This window comes from Neoarius graeffei, chromosome 2, assembly GCF_027579695.1.
Source record: "Neoarius graeffei isolate fNeoGra1 chromosome 2, fNeoGra1.pri, whole genome shotgun sequence".
In the NCBI taxonomy this organism is placed as follows: domain Eukaryota; kingdom Metazoa; phylum Chordata; class Actinopteri; order Siluriformes; family Ariidae; genus Neoarius; species Neoarius graeffei.
In genome coordinates, this window is record NC_083570.1 from 69,179,754 (window position 1) to 69,192,877 (window position 13,124).

The following is a 13,124-nucleotide window of genomic DNA, read 5'->3' on the forward strand; positions in this document are numbered from 1 at the left end:
AAGACATTGCATATTACAAACAGAACATTAAATGATGGTGGTAGAAATGAGTGAAAACAGGACTCAAAAGAAAGTAATATCTAAAATGTTGACAGTGGAAGTTTCACTCAAAGCATAATGCAATGTAGTGTACACTCGTGAAAAAATAAGTACATCCCATGGAAATTGTAGACTTTTCTCAACATATTTAAACAAGCAAGCATTTCGCTGTCTTTGATACAATGCTTCCAGATAAAGGTGATGTACTCCAACAAACGATGCAAAAAATTGACATTTTGTAGTCATTTTCATAATTTAAATGAAAAAAAAAAACAGTCAAAAAGCGTAAGGACACTGAGGAAAAAGTAGTACATCCTTACATTTATCACACTTTCGAGTCCATAAAATTAGACTCATTTGTTCCAGATTAGGTGCTATTGATGAGAACCTCCTGCAGGTGAAACACGTCTTATTTAAACCTGACATCTAGGGTCTGGTGTTCTCTTTGCTATTGAAGTATGTGTGGTGTCGTCCTCATGCCAAGATCTAAAGCGCTCTCTAAGAACCTCAGAAACAAGGTTGTGGATGCTTATGAATCTGGCAAGGGATTTAAAAAAGATCTCTAAATTATTAGAACTAAGCCATTCCACTGTAAGGAAAATCATCTACAAGTGGTGTAGATTTCAAATAACCACTAGTTTGTCCAGGACTGGCCACCCAGTAAATTCAGCTCAACAGCAGACCATTTGAAGTCTCCAAAAACCCCAAAAATTCATTACTGGCTCTTCAGGTAACTCTTATAACTGTTGGTGTGAAAGTGTCTACATCAACAATTAGAGATTGGACAAATCTGACTTGCGTGGGAGGCATGCCTTTGGATGCCTTTGCTATCCAAAAGGAACATTAAAGCAAGACTACAGTTTGCCAATGAACATCTAGGCAAAGACCAGGCCTTTTGGAATAATGGGCTCAGGACAGAAGAATCAAACACAGTTGTTTGGCCACAGGAAGAGTACACACATGGTGCAGACCAAAGACGGCTTTTCAGGAGAAGAACTTCATACCAGCTGTGAAGCCTGTTGGTGGAAATGTTATGGTTTGGGGTTACTTTGCTGCCTCAGAGACTGGGAAGCTTGCATTCATTGATTCAGCTATGACTTCTGAACCATATCAAAGGTGCTTGTACGAAGATAACGTGAGGCCATCTGTTCAACAGTTGAAGTTTAAAAGCTCCACCTCTGATTCAACAAGATAATGATCCTACAGTAAGTACACTCACAAATCCGCCAGGGAATGGCTCGAAAAGAAGAAACGGAGGGTTCTGGAGTGGCCTTGTCAAAGCCCAGATTTTCACCCCATTGAAATGTTGTGAGGAGATTTGAAAAGGGCAGTACATGCAAGAACCTTAAACATCGTGCAAATGAAGGAATTTTGCATAGAAGAGTGGTCAAAAACTTCAGCAAGCTGATGTCAGAGACTGGTGGACAATTATACCAAATGCCTACAAGTTATTTCTATTAAAGGGGCAATACTGGCTTTTGAAGCCTGACCGTGTATTCACTTTCTCCACAGAAGAATATTACATCTATTGATATTTTTGTCAAATAAATGATTGAAAGATCTAATTTTTCCTTGTTTTGTTCATCACCTTTACCTGTACAGTAGGTACTGTATCAAAGAGAGTGAAATAATGTTCATTTAAATATGTTGAAATCTACAGTTTCCATGGGATGTACAGTGGTGCTTGAAAAGGTTTGTGAACCCTTTAGAATCTATATTTCTGCATAAATGACCTAAAACATCAGATTTTCACACAAGTCCTAAAAGAGAACCCAGTTAAACAAATGAGACAAAAATATTATACTTGGTTATTTATTTATTGAGGAAAATGATCCAATATTACATATCTGTGAGTGGCAAAAGTACGTGAACCTTTGGTTTCAGTATCTGGTGTGACTCCCTTGTGCAGCAATAACTGCAACTAAACATTTCTGGTAACTGTTGATCAGTCCTGCACACCGGCTTGGAGGAATTTTAGCCCATTCCTCTGTACAGAACAGCTTCAACCCTGGGATGTTGGTGGGTTTCCTCACATGAACTGCTCGCTTCAGGTCCTTCCACAACATTCAATTGGATTCAGGTCAGGACTTTGACTTGGCCATTCCAAAACATTACCTTTATTCTTCTTGAACCATTCTTTGATAGAATGACTTGTGTGCTTAGGGTCGTTGTCTTGCTGCATGACCCACCTTCTCTTGAGATTCAGTTCATGGACAGATGTCCTGACATTTTCCTTTAGAATTCACTGGTATAATTCAGAATTCATTGTTCCATCAATGATGGCAAGCTGTCCTTTCCCAGATACAGCAAAACAGGTCCAAACCATGATACTACCACCACCATGTTTCACAGATGGGATAAGGTTCTTATGCTGAAATGCAGTGTTTTTCTTTCTCCAAACATAATGCTTCTCATTTACACCAAAAAGTTCTATTTTTGGTCTCCTCTGTCTACAAAACATTTTTCCAATAGCCTTCTGGCTTGTCCACATGATCTTTAGCAAACTGCACCCAAGCAGCAATGTTCTTTTTGAAGCAAAGTGGCTTTCTTTTTGCAACCCTGCCATGCACACCATTGTTGTTCAATGTTCTCCTGATGGTGGGCTCATGAACATTAGCCAATGTGAGAGAGGCCTTCAGTTGCTTAGAAGTTACCCTGGGGTCCTTTGTGACCTCGCCAACTATTACACGCCTTGCTCTTGGAGTGATCTTTGTTGGTTGGCCACTCCTGGGGAGGGTAACAATGGTCTTGAATTTCCTCCATTTGTTCACAATCTGTCTGACTGTGGATTGGTGGAGTCCAAACTCTTTAGAGATGGTTTTGTAACCTTTTCCAGCCTGATGAGCATCAACAACGCTTTTTCCGAGGTCCTCAGAAATCTCCTTTGTTCGTGCCATGATACACTTCCACAAACATGTTGTGAAGATCAGACTTTGATAGATCCCTGTTCTTTAAATAAAACAGGGTGCCCACTCACACCTGATTGTCGTCCCTTTGATTGATTGAAAACACCTGACTCTAATTTCACCTTCAAATTAACTGCTAATCCTAGAGGTTCACATACTTTTGCCATTCACAGAGGATCATTTTCCTCAATAAATAAATGACCAAGTGTAATATTTTTGTCTCGTTTGTTTAACTAGGTTCTCTTTATCTACTTTTAGGACTTGGGTGAAAATCCGACCATGTTTTAGGTCCTATTTATGCAGAAATATAGAAAATTCTAAAGGGTTCACAGACTTTCAAGCACCACTGTACTTATTTGATCACATGACTGTCTGTATGCACAGAGATGGTGCTTCACAACAACACATCAAAGATGCATGAGCATTTAAACCAGAAGCACCTGAAGGCTCATGAATGGTAAAGGTTATATTAAAATTACATGAATGGGGTTTACTAATCGATAAATACGCTAAATATTACCGTAGGAATTTCTTGCATCTAATGCAAAGCTCTGTATATTATATTGGGAAGTATCAGTTACTCAAACACACCCAGTCAGATGAAGCATAACACCACACAGGCGGGGAGACAGGCTGTGTGTAGCTGGGCCACGGGCTCCATTTTCTGTCTGTGCTGTGGTTGAGAATAATTGATCCTACAGCTGATTATTCTTGATGCTGTGATGAAGTAAGGTTCAGATAGTCGGGAAAAACAGCGCCGGTACACACAGGCTACTCTGATGACTGTCGGCTGAGCTGTAACTCTTTAGCGAGGTGAGTCACATTAGCTTGGGTGGTCTAGCTCACTAGCCAGAGCTCTTGCTGAATCTTTGCAACATTTTGTTAGCAAGCGGCTAGCAAACTAGTCACCAATGTATGTTACGTTACTCTGTATTGCTAAGCTAGCTATCTCTGGCGAACTTAACTTCGTAGAGTTAGGTAAACAAACTTGCGAAAAACAAGAATTGCTAATAACTCTGGTACGTCGTGGTTCCATAACAGTCAAAATTAAGACAAAACTACCTCAATACAATAATTTATCCGGCTTTTAAATTAGAGGTTAATGTAGGCCTTACCGACGCTAAGTTATTTAGCTTGGGCTAACTTAAACTCCTCACCGTGTTAGCTAGTTAGCTTCTTTAAACTTAAATGCTAACGAATGTGCAACACCTGTACAAACACGACATTAAATCCTAGCAGGCCGTGAACCGAATGCTATATGGTCAAACAAAAATGATGGTTACTGCAACATTTTGTTTGCAAACATGGACGAAAATATCCTGAAAGGCCAGCTTATGCTTAATGCCTCAATCAAAGCTTTTTTGTTTATTTGGTATTTAAAGAACAGAGTATGTTAGACACTTCAACTCTCAAACTGTAAAGTATGCAATGGTGAATGAGTGAGTAAATATTGTACCACAGTGTATCATACCAAGGGTTACTAAAAAAAAGTCCAATACTGGACTTATGCTGCGTTCATGTGCTTTGGGAAGATGATATTTTCCAGTTGGGAAGTGTGTTGTGTACCAGTGTGTTGTGTTCACATGCTTTTGTTGTTGACAAATTAAAGATGGTGGACCAGATTCAGAATCAGGCCTGTTATTTGGCTAAAACAATTATAGATTGCCTTGTTCATCAGCTGCAGCAGGAATATGAGTTATCAAAAGTCAAAAGGTAAATAATGCTGAATATTTCCTGATTATGACAAGTAGAGATTTTCTTAACACATTGAATGCCACGCAGTTTTTGGAAATTTGGCTGTAGCCACAATGAGAGTAGCCAGTATCTAGATCATTGTTGGCGTTCTTTGGACAGCCACAGAATATTTTGTATTAGGCTATAATATACATATTATAATACAATATCCATAACATGACTCGTTTAAAAGGTGAGAGTCAGCTTTCCGTAGGTGAAAACCACTTCTTTCTTGGTTCATAAGCTAGAGTGCGTTCATGTGCTATGGGAATTATGGTAAATACCAAACACCGATATGGAAAGCACACATGAACGCCCCCTCTTGTGGTATTTTCCACTGGGCAACTCGTAGAAAATTTTGATACACGAGTTGCCGAGATGAGATGAACTTTAACCTTTTCAACATGGCGGCGAGCGGTACAAGACTAGTTTATGAACCAAGAAAGAAGTGGTTTTCACCTACGGAAAGCTGACTCTCACCTTTTAAACGAGTCATGTTATGGATATTATATTATTATAATATGTATATTATAGCCTAATACAAAATATTCTGTGGCTGTCCAAAGAACGCCAACAATGATCTAGATACTGGCTACACTCATTGTGGCTACAGCCAAATTTCCAAAAACTGCGTGGCATTCAATGTGTTAAGAAAATCTCTACTTGTCATGATCAGGAAGTATTCAGCATTTTTTGACTTTTGATGACTCGTATTCCTGCTGCAGCTGATGAACAAGGCAATCTATAATTGTTTTAGCCAAATAACAGGCCTGATTCTGAATCTGGTCCACCATCTTTAATTTGTCAACAACAACAAAAGCATGTGAACACAACACACTGGTAAATACCACTTCCCAACTGGAAAATATCATCTTCCCATAGCACATGAATGCAGCACTAGTCTTGTACCGCTCGCCGCCATGTTGAAAAGGTTAAAGTTCATCTCATCTCGGCAGCTCGTGTATCAAAATTTTCTACGAGTTGCCCAGTGGAAAATACCACAAGAGGGGGCGTTCATGTGTGCTTTCCATGTCGGCGTTTGGTATTTACCATAATTCCCATAGCACATGAACGCACCATTATTTCCATTGAGATCTTTCGTGTAGTGGAAATAAAATAACCAGGGTATACAAAGAATTATAAAATATGGGTCTGTCTCAGAAACTGGGTACTGTGGGTGAACCCTACTAAATATACTCAGTCATTAAACTATACGGTTTTAAATGATGTTTGATTTTAATTTGAAATAAAATGATGAAAGAAATAATACAGATAAAACTAAATCTTTGATGTGAATATTCAGAATTTGGCAAAAATTCTGCAAATTTGTGGAAAAATGGCGGCTTGATCTGGGACATGATAAATGGTTGACTACATCGCGTTCCCTTAAAAAGGTTGTAGTCCACTGAGAAGTCTACAGTTATCACTAATTGCATTTTAAGTTGCAACTTTATACACCTAAGGATTGGTGCGCTCACAGAATAATCATAACCGTAATAAAACATTATTTGATCACCGTTGTAACTCCATTTTCCGCATACCCAAAACCAATACGATCGTGTGTTTTGATCTAAACGGAAAGCCTCAGGGTCAAGGTCACTACCTCACCAAAAGTAGTAACTTAAAATCACTACGCCATATAAACATTTAGTTATAAATCTGTAATTGTTTTTTAAAATGAAAGCTGAAAGATATAGAATATGTTTCTTATAGAGTATGTTACAATGGTAGCTGGTCTTGTATGAATTTCTGAGCTATAAAATGAGTTGTGGTCTATTTTTTACCGTAGTGTGTTATTTGTGTGCGGGGAAGGACACACATTAACAATTTGCATGTGTAGAATGAAATTTTCCACTCCAACAGTTAGAAGTAGATCGTGTTTCCATTTGCGGTCTTTCTGTTATGCGGGTGATCTGTTCGGACGTTATCACTGAAAAGGTGAGTTTTGACTTTTTTTGTTGTTTTTTTGTTTTAGTCTTGCAGTATAAGGCAATAGGATGTTTGTTTCTTTTTCATCTTACTTTCATATTTCATAGTGTTTGCGTATTTTCGGCCAATATTTTGCAACCATGGGCAATTTAGATCGAACTTTTGATAGAATCTACGGCCAGTCATTTTGCCCCGCCCCCGCCTCGCGCTCTGTCCGGTGCGGTAGTGATGTCCCGTTGCTCGCGCGCTGCAGCAAAGACCCGCGCGACCTTCAGCCGGTACAGTCGCTGTTCTTTTACCACCACCGTTATTCTCATCTTTCCGGTGTGTTCTTGATTTTTTCATTGTGGCTTATTTCGCCATATCAAATACCCAAAATGTATCATCATATTCATATTTAAGTGAATAATCAATTCAGTTGTCATAACTTGCCATTTTTAACCCAAGCAATCAAAAAGAGGAAATTTATTCAATATTTTCACTCATCTGTGAAGGAGGGGCTTTAATTCTTCATGATGTAGTTATTTTATATGCAAATCAATTTTACAAAAGCATTTGAATTGTAATCAAAAAAAAATTTCCGTAGTGGAGGCCAGATAAAGCAAGATGCTATCTTTTTATTCTTATTAAACATGACAAAAAGAAACATTGAGTTTTGGGTAAATGCAAAAAAAAAAAAATTAGGAAACCTTTTTTTTTTTTGACCATAATGTCCCAAATGAGAGACCAGTTTCTGAGACGGACCCATATATCACAAACACTTAATGACTTGATGAAACTAAACATCCATCCATTATCTGTAGCTGCTTATCCTGTTCTACAGGGTCGCAGGCAAGCTGGAGCCTATCCCAGCTGACTATGGGCGAAAGGCGGGGTACACCCTGGACAAGTCGCCAGGTCATCACAGGGCTGACACAGAGACAAACAACCATTCACACTCGCGTTCACACCTACGGTCAATTTAGAGCCACGAATTAACCTAACCTGCATGTCTTTGGACTGGAGGAAACCCACGCAGACATAGGGAGAACATGCAAACTCCACACAGGAAGGCCCTCGTCTGCTGCTGGGCTTGAACCCTGGACCTTCTTGCTGTGAGGCGATAGTGCTAACCACTACGCCACCATGCTGCCTGAAACTAAACATATGTTAAAAATAAAAAAAAGTAATATTAAGAAAAATGAACAAAAATGTCCTCTGATACAGAAATTATCATATAAAACTTTTTTGCACGCATATTTAAAACTGTTGATCTTTTGTACATCAGAACCTAGCTTATTCCACTCAACAATGGCAGTATATAAAGAAAAACCAACTACATTTACCAAAAACGATACGGACACGAGGTTAAACAGCTCTAACCATCTCCTGAAAACACAACTGGTGGCAGAACGAGACTAAACAGATCCCTGTATTACACTTTAGATAGACTCAAAAACATACAAATGATGAACAGGTTTTGAAATGGGGTTTAGAAACGCCTGTTGTAGGGTGGGGGGGTAATTTCATAAAGCTGTTCCATAGTCTCAGGGCTACAACAGAAAACTGTTAGCTAAAAGTAGTTAATAAATAAACAAACAAAAATTAAAGTGTAAATGAAACTTTCTGTGCAGCAAGGACAATACTGCTTGGCAAAAGGTACATCCCATGGTACCAGCTGAGCTTATTTGATTAACTAATTTTGGCTGAATGACAACACACAAGGAAAATGGCACCCAGCATGCTCCTCTGACCGTCAATGGTACAGCCGTGGAGAGGGTGAGCAGCACCAAGTTCCTGGGAGTGCACGTCTCCAAGGACCTGTCCTGGAGCAACAACACAGCATCACTGGCCAGGAAGGCTCACCAGCACCTCTACTTCCTCTGCAAGCTGAGAAGAGCTAGAGCCCCAACCCCCATCATGTGCACCTTTTACAGAGGTGCCATCGAGAGCATCCTGACCAGCTGTATCACTGTGGTATGGCGCCTGCACCGCGTCCTGCTGTGAGAGCAGCTGAGAAGCTTGTTGGCACCTCTTTCCCCTCCCTCCAAGACATGCACAGCACTGACCTCACTCGGAAAGCCCTTTGTATGGCAGGTGATCCTACCCACCCACTACGCAGCCTTTTCAGCCTGCTGCCATCCGGGAGGAGACTGCGGAGTCTCCGAGGTAGAACCAGCAGACTGTGGGACGGCTCTGTCCATCAGGCTGTCAGGATGCTCAGTTCAGTTGGTCGGGTTCAATGCCCGAACTGATGATCACATCATCAGTTTTTCTTTGGCTAATCAGACACAAGGTACGCCACCACTCTTGCCGGAGCGGTTGGGGGTTAGGTGCCTTGCTCAAGGGCACTTAAGTCAATCCTGCTAGTGGGCAATTCCATGTAAATGTCAACCTCACCATGCAAAAATAAAGCAACATGTAATACATCAAAACCACTCCCAGAGATATCACCTAGGCCTGTATTTTACAGATGTGAATAAGTTGAACCAATTTGTAACCAACCTAATATGTCACTGTCAGTCTTTCTTTCTTATAATGTAAACCCCAAGCTAAAATCAACTTTGATCATGTACCATTCTATATTATTGCCACAAGCCACAGAAATGTATGCTAAAATCCACAAAACAGCAAAACAATAGCCATCCTAAATATTATTTAAGAACTTTGATAGTTTTAGCTGATATTTAGAGAGTTTTTCAAAGGGTTATGGTGGTTAAATTGCTGATTTTCTAAACATATGCCATGTCTATTTCAGACGCATCACATCCATAACGGAATTTCGTCACATCCATAACGCTGACTTTTCCTTCCGAAACTCTGCATGAAATACAAAATATTTTAAACAAAGATTTTTTTAATATTCACCTTGGACCCCTCTATCAAATGGATATCTCCATTTCGACATTAGGTTTACAATTTCACAGAGTTTGGTAAAAATGTACGGTCACCCAAGAAAAGTGATATTTTTTTCTGTCACATCCATAACGCATCTTTTATTGCCATTTTCTGGCATGCCCTAGATGTACTATGGATGTACTATTTTCTAGATGTATAATTGTTCTTGTTCTATCACTTCTCCAGTATGGTACAGCCTTAAAATATGCAACACCTGTTTAAATACTGGGAGACAATAAAACATGCACTGGGTCATTTTATATTTATTTTTTATATATACACATCGTAATAATCTTTACGATTAGTGTGTATTAGTCCTATATTTTACGCTTGGTGTTTATTTAATGTTTGATGTTATTGCTGTATCATGGGTTTGAGAGTAACGCAATTTCAGTCTTCTGTATGTCCTGTGCATATTGCAGTATTGACAATAAAGTAGACTTTGAACCCTGGCCTGGTCAAGATAACCAAATATAATACTTTTTTAATATGATGAAAATGCATATAACGAAGGAGTTGTGCTTGCGTCTTCCCCGTTATTTCTTCACAGATTTTTCTTGCTATGTCTTGCTTATTTTCCAGTGTTGGGAATGCAGCCACCTCTAGCACCAGCCACTGTCAGAGAGCTGGTGCGCTCCCATCTCCATCTTGACCCTGTTGCTGCAGATTTGCGCTGCAGTCTTTTTGTGGCTGCCGTTCAGAACTATAAGCGTGACTCTGTCCTGAGACCATTCCCACCTCGATATCTAAGGGGAGAGATAAAGGATTTTGAAGAGTTGGTAAGAGATTTAGCACACTACTTTATGAATGTTTCTTGAAACAAGGTGATGCTTGCAGCATCCAGTCTACAGAATGAATTACTATCGCAGCATGCTACTTGGCGCAAAGATTCAGCACAAGCCAGCCCAAGATAATGAACTGTATGGGAAAACATCTTGTGACTCTTGCAGCAGAAAGATGTGAGCTCCTTGCCAAGCATAAGAGACCTGGTCCGACTGGGATCAGGAGAAGGAGATCATCATCTGGCTCTAGTACACTGGGTGCTGTCCTCCAAGAGTTTTGCTGTAAAGACCATCCAGAAAGAAGAGGTGATGATTGTAGATATTAGCTGAAAATGGCCTACAGTGTGTCCTTATTTTACAATGTTTAAAATAATCACATTTAATTTTAAACAGTGTTTCTCCACTTTTTTTGCATTCTGTTTCTTTAAATTATCCAATTTAAGTGGGCCAGACTCAGCCAACTGACACCAAATGCAGGCGTCTCCTCTCCTGTGCCAGACTTCCTTTTTGAGTTGGAGTACTGTGAACAGATGAATTCAAAGTTTGAGAAGACACGGGCAGGACGGGACATTATCTATGCATTCCATGGTAGCCGACTGGAGAACTTCCATTCCATTATTCACAACGGTCTACACTGCCATCTGAATAAGGTCAGTGCCTGTAATGTATGTGAAATTGAGTATATCTCTTGGTCTAACCCAGAGGTATTCAAACTGTGGGGCACTGCAGAGGGGGTGCGGGGCCGGAGGAAAAAGTCCAGAAATAGGACAGTAATAAGACTGGCAGGGCTGATACAATCTTTATGCATTTGGTGTAGATGCTCTACATATTAAGTACTCCAAAATACACCAATAGACCTGTTTTTTTTTTGTTTTTTTTTTTTTAATTTTCATCATAAAACCAGCAGATGAGCCATTTGATATTTGCGCAGTAGTTTTGAACTCTGATATTAAATGCATGGGTGCAAGTTTTCCGGCATGTGCCGGAAGCTCCGTTTTTTTCGGTTCTGAAAAAGTCATTTTTCCAAATCGTGTAAATCCATTGAGATTTTCTGGGGGGGTATGGGGTGGCCCTCTCACTGTCTCACTCTCAGTGTATTACTGGGTTACTGCGGTACAGTCTCTGCACGAGACAAATCTTTTCATCTCGTCTTCGCCACAAACCTCATTCAATTTATACGCCGCTCAACAATGAGCGGTCCTGACTAGCCCGTTGTTTCACGGTGTTATACATGTGTGGTGTGATGTGTTTCACGCACGCAGCACGTTGTTCAACCAAATCAACACAGCTATTCCCATGAGTCACCGTTTCTTTTGGTGCAAGTTAGAATGGTGCTTTTGATTGGCTCACTGTTAACTGCCGTCCAATGAAACTTCAGCTTTTATAAATAAGCCTTATTTCGCTTCCCTCCCTTGTGACAGATCCATTTGCTTTGCCTCTGGTTGCTGATCAAAATATGTCAAAATGAAGTTTTTATTGGAAGGCTCCAATACAAAAGAATTAGAAAAGACGTCTAGAAATAAATGGAGATGGGAATGGTTAAGCGAGTGTGACAAATGGGAAATATGGCTGAGAAAACCGGACGTCCCGGGAGTTGCGTATTGTGACTGCTGTTCAAAGACTATCAAGTACGGCTCCAGCGGGAAGAAGGGACTTAAAGGAACAGTCCACCATATTTCCATAATGAAATATGCTCTTATCTGAATTTAGACGAGCTGCTCCGTACCTATCCGAGCTTTGCGCGACCTCCCAGTCAGTCAGACGCGCTGTCACTCCTGTTAGCAATGTAGTTAGGCTCAGTATGGCCAATGGTATTTTTTGGGGCTGTAGTTAGATGCGACCAAACTCTTCCGCGTTTTTCCTGTTTACATAGGTTTATATGACCAGTGATATGAAAAAAGTTCAGTTACACAAATTGAAACGTGGTGATTTTCTATGCTATGGAAAGTGCGCACTATAATGACAGGTGTACTAACACCTTCTGCGCGCTTCGGCAGCGCATTGATATCTGAGCTCCGTATCAATGCGCTGCCGAAGCGCGCAGAAGGTGTTAGTACGCCTGTCATTATAGTGCGCACTTTCCATAGCATAGAAAATCGCTACGTTTCAATTTGTGTAACTGAACTTTTTTCATATCACTGGTCATATAAACCTATGTAAACAGGAAAAACGCGGAAGAGTTTGGTCGCATCTAACTACAGCCCCAAAAAATACCGTTGGCCATACTGAGCCTAACTACATTGCTAACAGGAGTGACAGCGCGTCTGACTGCGTCTGACTGACTGGGAGGTCGCGCAAAGCTCGGATAGGTACGGAGCAGCTCGTCTCAATTCAGATAAGAGCATATTTCATTATGGAAATATGGTGGACTGTTCCTTTAAAAGTCACGCGAATGAGACTAATCACTTTTCTGATTTTTGTGCTGTGTAGTAATAAGTGAATTCAAAACATTTATTGGTGATGTGCAAATGCAATGTGCTTTCTTCTAGAATTGAAATTATTCATCACAAGTATCTGCTTTTAAACTTTTTTTTTTTTTTTTACATTTGATTACCTTTCAATTTATTTAATAAAAGTAAGGTAGGTCTTGAAATAAGTTTGTTAGCTTTTTTTAATCATCTTTTCTAATGTGGTTGTTAGGTTGAAAACTCCATTTGTAGTCAGTAATGGATTATAAAATAGATATTTTTGTATATGGAAAAAGCTGAATCTTATTTGCTAAAATCCAGGAGTTTCTGAGGACATCAAGACATGTGGCCCCTTATTGTAACTCAAGCTGTGTATATATTGTAAAAAAGGTATCACAGCAAAAGCATACTAAAAATGGTTGTTTCAAAATTTAAATTAGTAGTTGCTA

General features: G+C 39.8%; 1 protein-coding gene across 2 annotated transcripts in view; it reads left to right on the forward strand.

The window, feature by feature from the left end:
* The first annotated feature begins 3,328 nt into the window (after positions 1–3,328).
* Positions 3,329–13,124, forward strand: part of parp16 (poly (ADP-ribose) polymerase family, member 16) — a 25,283-nt gene continuing 15,487 nt past the window's right edge. The window contains exons 1-4 of one of the 2 annotated variants that reach the window (XM_060914799.1): positions 3,329–3,402; positions 10,068–10,264; positions 10,436–10,573; positions 10,711–10,917. In XM_060914799.1, the coding sequence (XP_060770782.1) occupies positions 3,396–3,402; positions 10,068–10,264; positions 10,436–10,573; positions 10,711–10,917 (549 nt within the window). In that variant the 5' untranslated portion in view covers positions 3,329–3,395. Of the gene's footprint in view, positions 3,403–3,491; positions 3,759–10,067; positions 10,265–10,435; positions 10,574–10,710; positions 10,918–13,124 lie in introns of those variants that run through there. The other variant, XM_060914800.1, reaches the window with a different exon arrangement.